The sequence below is a fragment of the Bombus vancouverensis genome, chromosome 10 (assembly GCF_051014615.1).
Source record: "Bombus vancouverensis nearcticus chromosome 10, iyBomVanc1_principal, whole genome shotgun sequence".
NCBI lineage: Eukaryota > Metazoa > Arthropoda > Insecta > Hymenoptera > Apidae > Bombus > Bombus vancouverensis.
In genome coordinates this window covers 6,162,929-6,180,058 of record NC_134920.1, presented here as the reverse complement: position 1 = coordinate 6,180,058, position 17,130 = coordinate 6,162,929, and the positions used below count along the sequence as shown (strand labels likewise).

General features: G+C 33.5%; 3 protein-coding genes and 1 pseudogene across 4 annotated transcripts; 2 read left to right on the top strand and 2 right to left on the bottom strand.

The window, feature by feature from the left end:
• Positions 1–1,787: 1,787 nt before the first annotated feature.
• Positions 1,788–9,899, bottom strand: LOC117157824 (caspase-3). The gene is made up of 5 exons (XM_033336099.2): positions 9,704–9,899; positions 9,160–9,463; positions 8,310–8,488; positions 4,043–4,163; positions 1,788–3,709 (listed from the first exon to the last, which is right to left on the bottom strand). Exons 1-5 carry the CDS (start codon positions 9,833–9,835, stop codon positions 3,471–3,473), a joined length of 975 nt encoding a protein of 324 aa, XP_033191990.1. The 5' UTR covers positions 9,836–9,899; the 3' UTR covers positions 1,788–3,470.
• On the top strand, positions 4,911–8,322 carry LOC143303234 (unconventional myosin-XVIIIa-like; annotated as a pseudogene).
• Positions 9,900–12,862: 2,963 nt separating the features above from the next.
• Positions 12,863–15,475, top strand: LOC117157802 (WD repeat domain phosphoinositide-interacting protein 4). 2 transcript variants are annotated; one of them, XM_033336073.2, is made up of 7 exons: positions 12,863–13,090; positions 13,446–13,713; positions 13,794–14,034; positions 14,135–14,283; positions 14,377–14,478; positions 14,546–14,664; positions 14,739–15,475. In XM_033336073.2, the coding sequence occupies exons 1-7, from the start codon at positions 13,042–13,044 to the stop codon at positions 14,786–14,788; spliced, it is 978 nt and encodes a 325-aa protein (XP_033191964.1). In that variant the 5' UTR covers positions 12,863–13,041; the 3' UTR covers positions 14,789–15,475. The 2 variants fall into 2 exon arrangements, with proteins under 2 accessions (XP_033191964.1, XP_033191963.1); XM_033336072.2 differs by having other exon boundaries at positions 12,864–13,090; positions 15,230–15,475.
• Positions 15,467–17,129, bottom strand: LOC117157803 (uncharacterized). The gene is made up of 4 exons (XM_033336074.2): positions 17,111–17,129; positions 16,191–16,216; positions 15,775–15,883; positions 15,467–15,705 (listed from the first exon to the last, which is right to left on the bottom strand). Exons 1-4 carry the CDS (start codon positions 17,127–17,129, stop codon positions 15,635–15,637), a joined length of 225 nt encoding a protein of 74 aa, XP_033191965.2. The 3' UTR covers positions 15,467–15,634.
• Position 17,130: the final 1 nt, after the last annotated feature.

Genomic DNA, 17,130 nt, shown 5'->3' with positions numbered 1-17,130 from the left:
ATTACAATATCGTGTGAAACGTAACATCGTTTCCAAATGAAAACTGAGCTTTCAGTGTACAGTTTTCATTTATTAAAACAATCGGAACGAGAACGATATGTTTAAATAACGAAATCGTACCTTAGTTAATCACTGTTAATTCATGCGATAACGATTTTTCGGACACTGAACAACGCCCGGATGATTTATGGTTCGGGCACGTTGATAATATCGTGATGCAGTTTATTAGCCGCTGAACGGAGAAACGCAGAACCACACTGGGGATAAGTCTGCGGGGATATGTTTGTCAAGCAGATCTGGAAACAGGCTACTGAATGCTTGATTTAATAGGACGTGTAAATTTCATACAGAATATTCCATTTCCTTGCGTTCTAATCCATAACATTCATACCTGTACAGCTTGTTATCGTTCTCCTTTATCTTAGAAAAGATACAATTTTCTATGACATTTCAGTAGCATTTTCTATTTTTATTAATCCACAAGATTCGACTTTCTCAACAATTTCTTTTCCATCAATTTACATTATGAATTCTATTTTTTAACATTGCGGTTATGAAAGAGAATTCCAAAATTTTTATACTTATTTGCTGTTTCTTTTAGATTCTATGATTTTTTTAACCTTACGAAGAAATTGGAGTATTTGTAGCATTACGATAAACAATTTGTTTTTTTTTAAATCATAGAAATTCTTTTTACTTCCGCAAAGTATATATGATTCTTTCTAACAATCGAATTCTTGCTACGCGTCGAAACACACGTGAAGCACGAAAGTAACGACGCGACACTCTAATCATAGCGATTACAGTGTTATCGAATTGAACCAATTTTCATCGCCTACGAGGGGAACGATTTAAATCAGATTCGTTAGCAAAGATCATTTGCCTATTAGAAGAATTGCTGGATATACGAGACAGAGACTCTTAAATATATTCACTCCAGTTCCCCGAGTAAGGCTATCGCAAGCTTTTAGCGATTTTAAAATTCTAGTATAATAAAATAATAGCATAATTAGTCATCAATATCTCGTATTATTACTACATCTTCTTTGAAAAGGCCTGAAATGACCTTTTACTAGATTATCTTTGTACAATATACTAATCAAATTTGAGTGTTAAACCGTGGAGCATCCTGTATGGAAAATATCCAAAACATAATTTTCTTAATGCATGAAACAGATCTATGCTTAGCTTTGACATTTTTTACTTGCGTTCATAAAAATATGAATTCGTATAAACATCCGCAGACCGAAAATGCTCTTTATCCCTGAAATAGAAAAAAATATGTTCAAACGTCATCGTCGTACAGTTTCCAGCAGAATTTCACCCTCAATGGGCAATCCGCAAAGCGGATTTTTTTCAGCGGCCGGTAATTGGTGGCATGGCGGTATCGCTTGTTTAAAGTTAACGAGCTTTTTTCATTTCGAAGAGCAGACAGCAGTTCGAATAGGAGAGCCAATTAAATACTGATGGGAGATCGAGCAGGAACAAGTGCTCGAGAAAAATCCGCGGAAAATGTTGCACCGAAGAGCGATGATCGAAAAGAAAGATAAAATGGAAGAAAAAGAAAGAAAAAAAGGGGAGAGAGAATGAATCAGGAACGCGAAACTATGGATCAAGAAATAGTTGCACAATCAAGAAATTGAAGAGGAACGATGTATGATCTTCCGTTGAAGAACTGTAGAGGAAAAGAAGCGAAGGTATGCTTTTCGATAAATAATTATTCTGTACGTATTTTAATAGAAATTAATTCTGATAAACACTATCTACATGGAAGAAAAAAACTCGTCTTAGTTTTGTAAATATTATTTTTTCTTTCCTTAATACATTTACCAAATAGTACACTAATCCTTAATACATTATCAATACCAGTCAAAATAACTGGTGCTTGTCAAAGTGTAAAAGTCTACAATCCATTTACCGAACCTGAATTAAACAGTTTCCTCGTTTTGTACAACTTTCCACACGTTTTTAGAATTTTTCCTGCGTATCATTCTATATAATGGTGTCAATTATCAGGAAAATTCTGGATCGATCTTGATGCTAAAAAAAATCGTTTGTTCATACTACATTCGTTGAATTAAATTGATCTTTCAAATCTTTTGGCTCTTTTCTAATCACTTTAAGCTTTAAAATGTATGAAATTCAAATTGCCCTTTTACTGTTTGCAAAATGAGTAATATATCAATTTTTCCACTGTATGTATACAGTAATTCATGAAAGTATTTGTACAATGATTATAAAAAATTTTTGTAAATATATTCTATCTACAGCACAAAATTTTTCATACGACTGTAATACGACACGATTATCATGATTATGGTAATAAAATATGAAACCACTCTAGAAATACATACAAAAATTACAATATAAATAGTTACTTTAAATATGTCTATAATTATATATGATAAAGAAGCATGTGATATGTACTGAACTACCACGGGACGTTCGGCAACTCTTACTGCTACTTGTATTTTTATGTTACCCTTTGAAAATATCAAATTTGTAATACGTCTCTGGCTATCGAGTGCGAAAGAAACTGAAATTCTAAGAAACATGCAATTCGTTACTCCTTTAATATCGTAAGATTTCAACTCAAAAATAGCCATTCTTTGCGATCGTGCTACAACCTCTGCCAACGAAGACCTTGTGCCTTCTATTCTGAGTGGAATACTATGATTCAATTTATAACTTCGTTATAGCCCATACTATACTGGCTTCACAAAATTTTATCTATCCTTACATCTATCCTCTCATTTATAATAAGCTCGAGTCACGTAAAACGATGAATATCCTTAACATAAATTGGCAGATTACTAGAAGGAAATGAAGCAGTTAATAAAATTGTAAATCGCGAAAGAGGACTTACATTATCCTCGAACATTCACGTGCTAATCACAATACAACAATTCAGGACTGAAATCTGTTCAAAATCATTTAATCGCTCAAGGCCAACGTGATCTAACGCCGCATCCACTTCCGTACTATATAGAATATATGTTCACAGCGCACTCGTTGGAAACACAAAAGGCTGCAAATTAAACGCATACTTCTATACATCCTCGTTCATAATTACTTATTAGGAAATTTGGTGGTTTCCTTAAAATTGTTAAGAAAGTCATGGATCAGAAAAAATTTTGAATTTGCATAGGGATGACAAGGCGAAAAATATTGGGAGCAATTTACAAGAACTTTCCTAGTAGCTAAGTTTAAAATAAAATTTTTAACAAGAAACATTCCTAGTAGCTAAGTTTAAAATAAAATTTTTAACAAGATTTAATAACTTTCTAACGGTTTGTCGGATTCACCTTGTTTTTTTGTAAGTGTCCTAATAGTATATAAACGGGGGTGTAAGTACTTCTCCCTTTCCTGAATTTTTACCACATTTTTTGTATATATTAATTGCAATAACAATGAAAGACTGTTTTCAAAACTTTTAAGAGATCATTCGTTAAAAACATATTGTTACTGTTCTATGACTTATTTTTCGGTAAAAAATATAGATCTCTAGTCAATGTTGAGCTAAAGGTAGGCATTTGTTTTGTCTCATGTAGAAATGAACTATTGTGTGAAACTTCGAATTCGAAAGCGACCTTGCGCGATATTATCGTCAACATTTTCAGTAGATCCATATTCCTCCAATGTTCGTTGATCACCTCGCATAGAGCCTGAATGTAGTAGCTACCTTCTAAACCTCGAAACGAGTAGTGACCTGCGAACGAAGTAAAACTCTTTAGAAGACTTTGACAAAATTAAAAAATATGAGACAATGCTTGTCTCGATTGAAAAACAATCTCCGACTTAACGATTGCAAATACCATTTACAGTACAAATTTCGTCTTAACATTTGAAAACGTAAGTATGGCACGAAAGTAAGAAGATCCAAATTTTATAGTCTTAAATAAAATATATATAATACTTGGATTAAATTACGTGCGATCTTCATCGTTTCTAAGAACTTTAAATGTCGAAAATTAAAGTTCGATGCGTTTGTATCGTTATATATATGTAAACAATGACATTTTTTTGTTTAAACTATATTTACCTTCTACACAACTGTAGCCGTACAGGAAATCTGCATGAGTAGGAATTGTGTAACTCTTTTGGACCGAATCAGTTGCACTCTTTACACGAATACCTTGCATGGGATTCTTTCCTTTACAAGCCTATAAGAAGTAACAATTGTTAAATACTGTATTATTAATAACATATATATTTGTAATATATGAATACTTAAACGTAATATATTATACATATATCTTTACATTTATACTATATGTATATACTACGAATATACAAATATATTGTAATATCGAAAAGTAATTTGAATTAGAGATCGGTTGAAAATAGAAAAAACCGTGTACGTCGTCCTTCTGTGGTCCGTTTACATTTAAGAGCGCCTATGTGACTAAAGTCACCTAGTTCTTACAGAGATATGAGAAAAACAACAAACAACGTTAGAGTAGAAGGACGGTTTCGTGTTTCAAGGGGGGATGACCGAGAGGTCAGAGTATGCGAGTCGAAAAGCGAGTGTGTTGCGAGAGTCAAAGTTGATCGAGACATCGAAGAGTAGAGTTGAGAGAATTGATCGAGTTGTCAGTGTTGTAGAGTTGTTAGAGTTGCTAGTGAGAGAGAGAAAGAGAGTGTTGGATTCGTTGTGACGAGAGTTGCCAAATAACTGTAAAGTTATTTGAGATAGATACGAGTATCGCATTTAGTTTCAGTTAAACAAACATCGTTTTCTGTCCAATTAATACCTGTATATTCAATTCATTATTAATAAATTGTAAGTAATCGGGAAAAAATGTATATCTTAATTTCCACGATACTACAAGTGGGGGCTCGTCCGGAATTGAATAAGTCAGAGAACAACACGTTTAGCGGAGCTATTTGTGCTAGAGTAGAAAAAGAATAAAAATGGCAAATGTTGAAGACGTAGAGAATTTATTAGAGAAATTCAGCGGGGATGATCTGCTGAGTGTAAATCAGTGGGTAGAAGACTTCGAAGAAATGGCAGAAGTGTGGGGTTGGTCAGACAACCCAAAGAAATTGCTCGCAGACTCCGCTCAAGCCTTTGTGATATCAATCACATCTCAACCTACATCAGTGATAAGACATCGACCGCCAACCTTCGGACACTTTTCCACATCATAACCTACACCTAGCCCCTCAACATCTTAAAACCAAAACGTATACAAACCGAGACTTCACCCAGCTCGGGCAGTTCTTGTTCTTATTCTAGTTGCTGTTCTCATACAACCTCTTTTCTCCGGTTCAGTGTTATTCTTGTAAGTGTTAAAATTTATTAAAAAGTTTTAAAAAGGAAAGTTAGTAGTTGGGTTACGACTCAGCCTTCTTACTACAATCCAAGTATCAACTTTACGTAAGTATCAACTTACGTAATGTAGTAAGTGCCCAGCAACATGAGGATGATCTTGAGCAACTGGTTGGATTTAAGAAGCAATTGGAGAAGAAATTAGCTGATGCTTACGAAGAGGTCGAGGAACAACGTCAGGTTGTTGGACAATGGAAACGACGTGCGCAAAGACTGAATGGCGAGATGCACGACTTGAGACTACTGTTGGAAGAACAAACAGCTAGGAATAATCTTCTGGAAAAGAAACAGCGCAAATTTGATTCAGAAACTCAGAATCTAATGAACGATCTGCGGCAAGAGAAAGCGCAACGTAAAAGATTAGCTAGAGAAAAAGAAATCGCGATCGCGGAGAAGTTTACCATAGAACAGAACCTTAGTGACGCAAGATTGGAAATCGAATTGAAGGAAGAAAGATTGCGGACATTGGGCCAAGAGCTTGAGGAGTTAACATTTGGTAGCAAAACGGAGGAGGAAGTAGCACAGCTGAAGAAAGCGAAGCATGAGCTGGAGAAAAGAGTAAAGGATCAGGAAGAAGAGTTGGACGACTTAGCTGGCCAGGTGCAGTTGCTCGAGCAGGTGAAGTTAAGGCTCGAGATGAGCATCGAGCAACAACGCAAAGAAATACGCAAAGAGATGCAATAGAGGGACGAGGAGTTAGAAGACGTACGTGGTAACGTTCTGAAAAAGGTGAAAGCTCTAGAGTCGCAGTTGGAGAACGAGCGCGAAGAGAGGACGATATTGCTTCGAGAGAAGCATGAATTGGAACGTTGTTTGGTAGCTATCGAAGAACAGGATCGTGCTGAACGTGCGGCAGAAGCTGATACCATGCATAGGCTAAGAAGAGGTTTGAAGAGAACCAAAGCATTGCTAAGAGACGCTCAAACGATGCTGGAGAGATCGAAAGGTGACTCGACGGGTAAAGCAGCTTTACGACAGCTGAAGAACCAGTTAAAAGATGCAGAATGCGCTAGAGCAGTTGCAGTTAAAGCGAAATAGGCACTGGAGCAAGAACTGAATGAGACGCAGGCTTCGTTGGAGGAAGCACTGCGACAACGTTCCGAAGCAGAAGATCGTGCTAATGTAGCTAGTCGCGAACGAACTGAGCTACTGTCGCAATTAGAAGAAAATGAAGAAGAGTTGGCAGAAGTTTTGAAGAAGTATCGGGCAGCTGTGCAGCAAGTGTCGGAGGAACGGAGACGAGTGGCAAGGCACGTGGTGATTGGCAAAGTGGACCACGAGATGGTGTCTTCATCGGATTCTTGCGGCCAGCAGGAGGACTTAGCGAACATCACGAGCAGGAAGAATCTGGCTAAACAACAGCAACAGGATGTTGTTGATGATATTTGCGAATTTACTGAGAAGGATAGCATTGCGGGTGTGAGGGTTGCTCCAAGTTCTCGGATAGACTCAAAGAGAGTCAATGCAAGGCGAACGAAAAGACAAGGGAAATCGCACGCGCGGAATCTCTCCAATAATATCGATACGAAGATTCGACATACAGAGAATGTGGATGACGAGGACGACGATGGGATTGTCGAGGACATGATGAGCGTGAGGACCTTCGAAAAAGGAGAGACCATAGTCTCGGAAGATGGTAAGTTGTTAACGTCTTCCACGTACGAACCGAGCCTACGAAAATGTCACGACGCTGCCACGACGATCAAAGCTCCTGACAAGAGTGAAACGTGTAAACAAACAACGGAAAGGAAGATAGAGGAAGAGCGAAAGAAGAGCAATAGCATCGAGGACGAACAGGCCGTGGTGTTCCAAGAGGAACGAGATCAGTTGCGTGCAGGCGCAAAGAGGCGGATCGAGAAGATCCAAGCCCGAGACAAGTGGGCGTATAACAAGAGACGCAAGAAGGCCATCCGAAGTTCCTTAACTAAAAGTAAAAGTCCTGCGAAATGACCGATACATAGTGCAGCGAGCACGAAAGGCCACGTACAACTTCCACGGCAGCCGATCACATGAAGTCGTGGAATGTTGACGATAGTGATGTAAGTGCAAGCAGCGATGAGGAGCACATCTGAGGGCAGATGTGATTGTCAGGAAAGGCTGAATGTAATATCGTAAAGTAATTTGAATTAGAGATCGGTTGAAAATAGAAAAAACCGTGTACGTCGTCCTTCTGTGGTTCGTTTACATTTAAGAGCGCCTATGTGACTAAAGTCACCTAGTTCTTACAGAGATATGAGAAAAACAAGAAACAACGTTAGAGCAGAAGGACGGTTTCGTGTTTCAAGGGCGGATGACCGAGAGGTCAGAGTATGCGAATCGAAAAGCGAGTGTGTTGCGAGAGTCAGAGTTGATCGAGACATCGAAGAGTAGAGTTGAGAGAATTGATCGAGTTGTCAGTGTTGTAGAGTTGTTAGAGTTGCTAGTGAGAGAGAGAGAGAGAGAGTGTTAGGTTCGTTGTGACGAGAGTTGCCAAATAACTGTAAAGTTATTTGAGATAGATACGAGTATCACATTTAGTTTCAGTTAAACAAACATCGTTTTCTGTCCAATTAATACCTGTATATTCAATTCACTATTAATAAATTGTAAGTAATCGGAAAAAAATTTATATCTTAATTTCCACGATACTACAATATGTATAATATACTAATAATAGGTAGAGTGAAAAAGCTGTTAAGTCTTAAATGGCCGAATTTTTAAAGCTGGTGGATAAGTTTGAAATATGTGACCCACAGATATCTCAAATTTAACGTTATCGACTTCTTAAAGGTAGAAGATTAAAAACTTAAATAAAAGAAAATGGAATCGTAATGTACTGTTAGTGAAGAAGAAATAGTATCTGGGAGAAATATTAGGCAAATCTTTGGAACTTGGATTATTTTTATAATCGCAGCGTTAAAACACAAAATTTTATAACATAAATTAATTGAAAAAGATTAAAAATGAAGTGTTGCAAAAAATCGTAGGAGACACTGACCTGTATGAAAAATAACTTTGGTTTACCAGTTAACGATGGACAATTATCTGCGGTGAATCTTCCCCAAATATCAGATACCCGATATGGATAATCCTTCGCGTATACATAATCACCACTAGTGCCATGGCTTAATATAAAAATACAGATACAGTCATAATCTTCGTAATTGTTCGCAGACACTACAAAACAATCAACATCAACGATCAATGCATAGTATATAATTAAAGAACCCGCACACGACCAATAATAATATTAATATCACCAAATATGGACAATGTTATTGCTCATGTGCGATCGATATCAGAGGACTGAGGCAGAATATTGACGAAAATTTGAATATTTTGCCACGTAAACATCAATACTGGTGAGTGATGTCAATACTAACAATAATATTAGCCGTGTGCTAAGATTAACAGTAACTTATTGAAACATATTTCAATTCATTATAGAGTATGTAATTCGAATAAGTAGTTTCATTATTTAAAGTAATTCCTCTCAATAAATTCATATGTGAATATTGCTTTATATAGCGTTTTATATAGCGTTTCGAAGAACAAAAATCATTGTAACTAAGAACTTGCATATTATTCAAAATATTGCAAAAACTAGACAATAACTGAAATGTACTCTAAACGCAGTATAACACAATATACATAATACGTTTTTTAAAAGCACCTTCCAACTTATTATTTTCAATAATATTGTCAATAATACTGATCGTGTGTGGTCTCAAAAAAATTAAAGTGTATTGACAATATTATTATCAATGTGCATTGTCAAGATTACTGTCAATATCAGTGATAACGTGCGGACCTTTTGAAATCAAACAATGAACATACTGAAGACATACACTTTGCAGCAATCTCCATGATGCCAACGTAGTCAAGATCCGAATGAGGTATCACTTCGAAACCCAGATTAGTGAAGGTGTGCTTTATCGCTTCCTCATCATTTTTAGTTCCATCTCGCTTTTCCATTTCAATAAAGGTCTCATTATTGAATATCACGCATTTACCACGTCTATTGTTCATCGGATAGATTTTTGCGTCTTTATGTATAGGGAAATTCTGTACGATTTCTTTCCTGTACGATATACCACTTACTACTTTAGCGTCAATTAAATCTAAATTTTCCTTGGAGTCCATGGAGTAATTCTGAAAATAACGAATTACAAGGATCTTCTTATTTCCGATTTTCCTGTGATCTCATCTCAGGCAGATATATAGTAAACAGCAACGTTATTTGACATCATATACAATTTTTATCTACTCATCGGTTAATTACAACGTAATCACCGTGAACAACAATCGGATATACAATTTGTTCCAAAGGCGAATAACAGTTTCCACAAAACGAAATAAAAGATGTTTGTAAAAAAGACGTGTCTCTCTTACTTCCTTTGTTGGATCCTGCGAGATCGGTTGATCTCGAAAAGAATGCGCTAGGCTTTTCATCTTCGTGATGTTCGAAATATAATTGATAGCAGCGCGACTCAAACTGATGAAACAAAATATAAGGACGAACATAATTTAAATATGTGTACCGGATTTCGTGGTTCGTTTCTTACTGAGAAGTCCTCACTTATCTTATCGTTATTAACGATAAAGTCGTTATCGAACGCTGGCCATTCACTGTACATATATATGTATATATATGAGTGACACTGATATCGATATTTCCTTAAAATGTCAAATATTCTTTCTAAGAACCAGTTTTATTCATATCAATCATATTCACTTTCGCTCAAAAGTCTTCTTATTCCATTGTTTTATAATATTTGAAAAAGTATTAATGTTTCTAATCTTACTACAAAAGTACAAATTAATCTCGATACATGCTAAGCTGTGTACCTTTATGTAAAAGTTGTGTTTTTATTCACGAAAATATTTGGAAAGTAACATAGAACATATTGGTGAATAGAATTCTTCGATTGTAGAAAGGCTCAAAAAGTTCAAAGTTGTATAACTTTTCATCGGTGTCGTAATGAGATACAATCATGGTAATTATAACAATAAAATGTAAAATCATTCGAGGAATATAAAAGTTAATTTAAATATATAATCAATGATAAAAGAGGGTAACTACATGTTCGGCAACTCTTACTATTACACGTATTTCCATGTTACCCTTTGAAAATATCATATTCGTAACACGTATCTGACTATTAAATGCGAAAGAAACTGAAATTGTGTTTAATAATACCTTAATATTTTAAGATTTCAACTAAAAAAATAGCCTTGCTTTACAATCGTGCTACAACCTCTACCGACGTGAAGCTCGTCAGTATAAGTTTGATCATTTCTTTCTTTCCTTTAATTTCTTTCTTTTTCATTGAGCAAACATCTAAGGTATAAGTTTGTTCATATTTGTGGCATATATTAATTATAATAACAGTGGAAGACTATTTCGGTTATTTTTGAAGGAGTATTCGTTAAAAAAAAACTGTTATTGTTGTTAACATTATTATTTGTTACTACTTTTCGACTTATTTTTAGAAAAGAAATATAGGTCTTTGATCAGTGTTAAGATAAAGCTAAGCTGAGCCATTTATAGATTTATCATAGTCTTGAATGTCGAGATTTATGTGTAATGTTGAGTGACTCATGGGCTGATCTGGTACGTTGTTACCTCCTTGGGGTGAGACCTGGTAATTGGCATCATTTTCCAACCATTAATGTTCACATCAATCAATTAACTTTTGGATAACGACGTCAAGCCAAAAACTACACTCTCTGTAATCCAGTTTAGGTTTTGCTAAATTCTCTTCTTTCATTCATTTAAACTGGACTATAGAAGCTACTTATTAATAAGTAAACTATTAGCACCCGTCGTGGGTCACCGGGGAATATTGCATTGTGGGATAGCCAAACATACGCATTTTAATTTTAACTAATTATAAGATAGATATACATATTCATATACATAAACTCATTATGCGTACTTTTCGTACAAAGTTATGCTATATAACTTGGATATTTCTTACTTCTTCTTATTTAATAAATAAGATAATTGATTTATCAAAGTATCTATATTTTTTTTAATATAGCGTAATGAAATAATCCTCTTTGCAGTATTATAAAAGTATACAATTCTGTTTCGTTATAAGATATGTTATTCCATTATTTGGAAGTTTATAGAAAATTTTAATTTTAAATTCAAACCATTACTATACCGAATCGATAACGTTGCATGAGACACGAAAATGGTAAGGGTTCCAGGTGACTATCAAAACATGAGATACGAAAAAGAATATAGGTTTAGTCTACACTTCGTGTATGATAACTTATCTCATTAAAAAGTGAATAATCATCATGAAATATATAAAAAAGTGCATGTGCGCTTTGAATATACGATAATTAATTGATTTTATATGATTTTTTAAATAAATTATTTAATGAACAATGGGAATGGAGAAGGAGAAAGAAATTAATATTAAAAATGTCCGTTATAGATACTTATATCAGAGAGAAATTTCCTTTCTGGTGAAGATAAGGCTTTTAACTGTTCTTAGTAACCAAACGACGTTGGTTAATTTAGACGCAGAGAGGCGCTTCAATGAAGAACTTAGTATTCCTTGTGTAACACCATCGTGTAAAAATGGGGCGTACCCGGTTATCTCTGTCTCTTTCTTTCTCTCCTTAATGCGATCGTGTACTCGACTCAGTAGACCGCATAGTAAGGGAATGGTAAGAAACAGCGGTACCATGATAATGTATTTGTGTTACATATATGATTATTATGATTACATTATTATTATTATTTTGTATCTACCTAGTACCTAACAAATGTTATACAATATAAATATTTTTTCATTATTGGAAATTATACTATAATTTTTCTTTTTTTTCTATATCCTAGCATGGAATCAAACAGGGCAAACTCCTAACTTCACAGGTTCTTGCATATGGTAGCGTAAAACACCTTCAGTGTTTGGCCGCGTGGTGCAGCACGTATCGTGGAACAACTAGAACAATGTGCATGAGTGCTCTCACTTCCTCTCGAATATAATCGTTATTCAATGCTCATTTCCACGATGGTATATGACTGTGCTCATCTCTCATATCACTGCAGCCAATGTTGTAAACATAAAACTGGGCGTAAATCTAGAAATCATTTAGTACATTTTGTATTAAAGATTTTATTTATTCATAGAAATAGTGTCATTTTACTTTCTATCTTTGAAATAATTTTTCATTATTGTTATTACTAGTTTTCTCAAATAATATGATAAAAATAATTATTATTCTATACAATATTTTTAATTATTTAAATTACAGTTGATACATGAAAAAAATATTACCAAATTTATTTCGAGTTTATATTTTTAATTTCTTAATTTATTAAATGTAACTCAGTAATATATATACATATATATACAAACATACATGCATACGTATATATATATATATATATATAAGAATTATTATGATTTTCATTAGTTATATACGAAAGATATTTGTTAAAAATAACTGTTGTACCACCCAGAGAAAATAATAAACCTATTAAAAGATATTTGCTTGCGCTATTCATAAAATGAAAATCAGCCTTACAATGCTATCTTACGTACCACATAAAGAATGAAATACTGTGCCAAACATTGTATCGTAGTCACAGCTGATTGTGAAAGGAGAATGTAAACAAAAACACGTAGTATAGTTATTAGAAAAAAATTCATATATCGATAGAAGAAATACTCATTCATTAAATTTAATGTAACACCAGATAATACCAAATGGCTGGAGAAAGAAATATTCTTAATTTACGATTTAATCAGGATCAAGGTAACCATTGCTTATAACTTTAATTACCTAAATCCTTAAGAATCACGGTGTGAATTTATTTTCAATAATTTAGAATCTAATATCCCTGTTACATTGTTTTAAAAGTAAAAAGTTAAAAATATTTAACTTTGTTTAATGAAAAATAAATATATATAGTGTTATAAGAGAATAAAGAATAAAATATAATATTAAAACAAATCTGATTTATTTATAACAGTATTGTCACTATATATTCTCATGTGCCAATGTTCAATTTAGTTATTAAGATTTCAGATAATTAATGTCAGTAACTTTTTATCATTTATTAAACTAGTTTTGTTGTTTGATATTTTGTTTCTAATTTGTATTCTTTTAGGATGTTTTACATGTTGCATGGAATCTGGTCTTAGAGTATACAATGTAGAACCATTAGTTGAAAAAGCACATTTAGATAATGACATAATGGGAAGTATAGCTATTGCAGAGATGCTTTGGAGAACAAATATCATTGCCATAGTAGGTGGTGGTACAAAACCAAAGTTTGCAGAAAATACAGTACTTATCTATGATGATTTATCGAAAAAGTTCGTAATGGAAATTACATTTACCAGTCCTATAAAAGCTATACGATTACGTAGGGACAAGTAAGTTCATTAATAAAATTGACTTTTATTTTTAATCAGTATAAATGTTGCATTTACTTAGGAATAATTTTACAAAACAGAATGATAGTGGCACTTCAGCGAGAAATACATGTTTTCTCATTTCCTATGCCAACACGAAGATTGTTAACTTTAGAAACCAGAGATAATCCAAAAGGATTAGTTGAAGTTGCTACATTAGCTGCTGCACAAAAACAACTTCTTGCTTTTCCTGGTCATAAACAGGGTAGTGTACAATTGATTGACCTTGGTGCTACAGAAGCTGGAAGTTCTAGTGCTCCTGCAACTCTAGCAGCACACCAGGTACATATGTATTTTATATACAGATTTAAATGAAGGTAATGTTTCTATATTACCACGTCTTCTCCTAGTATTTCTTTATGTCTATAAACAATACTATTAGGGAGCACTGGCCTGTCTCGCAGTTAACAGTAGTGGAACAATGATAGCAACTGCTTCCACTCAAGGTACTTTAGTTAGAGTATGGGATAGTATACGTAGACACTTATTAGTGGAATTGAGAAGAGGTGCTGACCCTGCAACACTTTATTGGTAAATACGTCTACAGACAAATTAATTATAAAACAACATTTTACTTTTAAAGATTTTATTATAATGAATTATAAAGTATAATTTATATTTCAGCATTACATTTAGTAGAGATTCGGAATTTCTATGTGCTTCCAGTGATAAGGGAACTGTACATATATTTGCATTAAAAGACACACACTTGAATCGTAGATCGACGTACGTAAATATAGTTCAAACTTTCATAAATTTTAATGATTAAAGTTAATAATTAATTTATTTACAGTTTCTCAAAAATGGGATTTTTGGGAAATTATGTTGAAAGTCAATGGGCATTGGCTACATTTACAGTACCACCAGAATGTGCTTGTGTATGTGCATTTGGTACAAGAAGTTCTGTTATAGGTATGTATTGTATGAAAAGCGTATTGAATATAGTGACTTAGAATATTTATAAAACTATTTATTATATTATATAGGATGTCCCACAGCATTGGGGAACCACTTTGGCAGTGGATTCTTCATATGAAAGCAATAAAAGAGTTCATATAAACAAATGTCCTATTTCACCTTGCTTACAAGTTATAGCGAATTTTATATTGGAATACTTCTATTGAAAGACAGAAATAGTTAAGCTAGTTTCACTTACCTATTTACAAATAGAACACAATATTTAACCAGCAATACCTGGTGGAATGGAGAGTTAGACAATCCATGGTAAAATGTCTCCAATCTTATGTTCTGATGCAGCAAGGTCATTTTCAACACATCTTGTGGAGCTTTGTAAATAAAGTTTGTTCAAGAAGAAACTTGCTATAATCTGAGTTTATATATATATGAGGCCATATCAAATATAAATCAAATAGGGCATATGTGTATGTGAATTCCTTTTATTGTATTTCTGTCTAGAATTCACAGCCAAAGCAGTTCTCCGATGCTTGTATAATATATAATTTTAAATTGTTTCTAGCCATTTGTGTGGACGGAACATTTCATAAATATGTTTTTACTGCCGACGGAAATTGTAACCGTGAAGCATTTGATGTCTTCCTAGATGTTTGTGATCATGATGACTTTTAACACAAACTTTATATTGTATTTATAAGATGATATGTCTATAGAGAAGTTTCTAGTCATTTCAAGTAAGAAACTTCTTGCAGCTGATATCTGTACAGTAAAATAATTATATTAATAATTATAAGAAGAGTACAAATCATTACATTTATTGATTTTTTAACATAATACACTAAATGTTCTTCAATCTATTTTATATACACCAACATCTTAGTGACATATGTCCAACTACATAATAAAAATTAATTTTGTACAATAAATGTCCTCTCTAATCTGTTTTTTTTATTCATATTATATTTCCTTAAATATTTGTGTCTTTTCTTATATTTCTTTTATTTGCACTTTCAGTTGCCACACCTTCTCGAATTTGTTCTGAAATTTTTATGTCACACAATATAAAAAAATAATTTTATTTAATAACTATAAATGTTATATACATACTATATGGTTCTGGATTGATCATGGGGCTAATCATTGTAAAATAACAAAACGTTCCTATGAATCCTACTATTGTTCCTATAAATGTTACATATCGCCACCCTGTCAAGCGCTAAAATATGAAGCATATTATTAAAATTATCTTTTATATATTTACGAATTATAAATTGTACACATTACACAACACATAGAACATTTTGTACAGAATAAAATTGGCAATGAGTACGATTTACAAATAAATTATACATTATTTTATGTAGTTTAAGATACAAAAGTTAACCTAAAATGGTTTTACTGTTTCGTTCCATTTTTAGTAGGATAATATATTATTTTTGTAATACTATAATACCTTTCAAATCAAAGTATAAAGATAACAAATTTAAAATTGTCGCAGGAAGATTTAATAAATAAATAAGTACCATCGTCTCTTTAACGTAATATGTATCTTAATTAACACATTGACTACCACGCGTGTTTTCAAAGAAATTTTTGTCAGGCCACGCGTATAGCAGTACCAAGCGTTCTCTACTAAGTGCTCCCATCGATATTTTAGTAATGCGAATCGCTCAAGTGGTGGTCTTAAGAATGATCTTTCGTTTCATTTGTTCGCAACATTAAAACCACTAGCTGTTGTTGAATATGATGAAAGAAAGTATAGCATAGATTATACCAACCAAATGGTTTCTTATGCCACCACAATTAGAAAAGGAATCAAATGGTACAGAAAACTTGGCATTCAATTCTTTCTGGGAATTTCTGTTGTAAACGCTTTGACGGTTTACAAAATTGCAACAAGAAAAAATATAAATATTAGAATATTTAGACAATTATTAGTTGCAAAATTATTAGGGTTGTCTGAAAATACAAAAAATCCTTGTCTTCGACGGAGTCAGCATCATATCGCCGTTCGGAAAAATGATTCCGGAGGAAGCATTAGACGCGCATGCAAACTATGTTATGCGAATAAAAGACGTCGAATGGACCGAACCAAGGCACAAAAGAATTTGAAGAAAACAACAACTTATTGTCCAAATTGTCCCGACCAACCTCAGCTACGTATAGAATGCTTTCAAGTTTTACATTCTAAATAATTTTTTTGATAAACCATTTTCGTATTTTTATTTTATAACAATTCAACTATTATTACAATTAATTATTAATTAACAATTTATTATTATGGAATATCTTTTCAAATACTAACGACGATCTTTCGCAAGTAGTCAAATAAGCGACACCCGAATACGGATTACGTAGCCTGATCAGAAACTTTGTTGACACCCGAATACGGGTGTCGTGGCAGTCAACGTGTTAAACTTTATGTTTCATACTACATTAATACGCCACCAGATGGCTACCATG

Excerpts from the sequence above, each read along its gene's own strand:
- LOC117157824 (XM_033336099.2), bottom strand. The coding sequence starts at position 9,835 with ATGTTCGTCCTTATATTTTGTTTCATCAGTTTGAGTCGCGCTGCTATC. Across the intron at positions 8,489-9,159 it reads CATGGAGATTGCTGCAAAGT|TGTCTGCGAACAATTACGAA; the intron begins GTATGTCTTCAG and ends ATTGTTTTGTAG. Across the intron at positions 3,710-4,042 it reads CGGCTACAGTTGTGTAGAAG|GTCACTACTCGTTTCGAGGT; the intron begins GTAAATATAGTT and ends CTTCGTTCGCAG.
- LOC117157802 (XM_033336072.2), top strand. The coding sequence starts at position 13,042 with ATGGCTGGAGAAAGAAATATTCTTAATTTACGATTTAATCAGGATCAA. Across the intron at positions 13,091-13,445 it reads ACGATTTAATCAGGATCAAG|GATGTTTTACATGTTGCATG; the intron begins GTAACCATTGCT and ends GTATTCTTTTAG. Across the intron at positions 14,284-14,376 it reads GACCCTGCAACACTTTATTG|CATTACATTTAGTAGAGATT; the intron begins GTAAATACGTCT and ends TTTATATTTCAG.
- LOC117157803 (XM_033336074.2), bottom strand. Across the intron at positions 15,884-16,190 it reads ATTACGTTAAAGAGACGATG|CGCTTGACAGGGTGGCGATA; the intron begins GTACTTATTTAT and ends TTCATATTTTAG. Across the intron at positions 15,706-15,774 it reads GATCAATCCAGAACCATATA|AACAAATTCGAGAAGGTGTG; the intron begins GTATGTATATAA and ends TAAAAATTTCAG.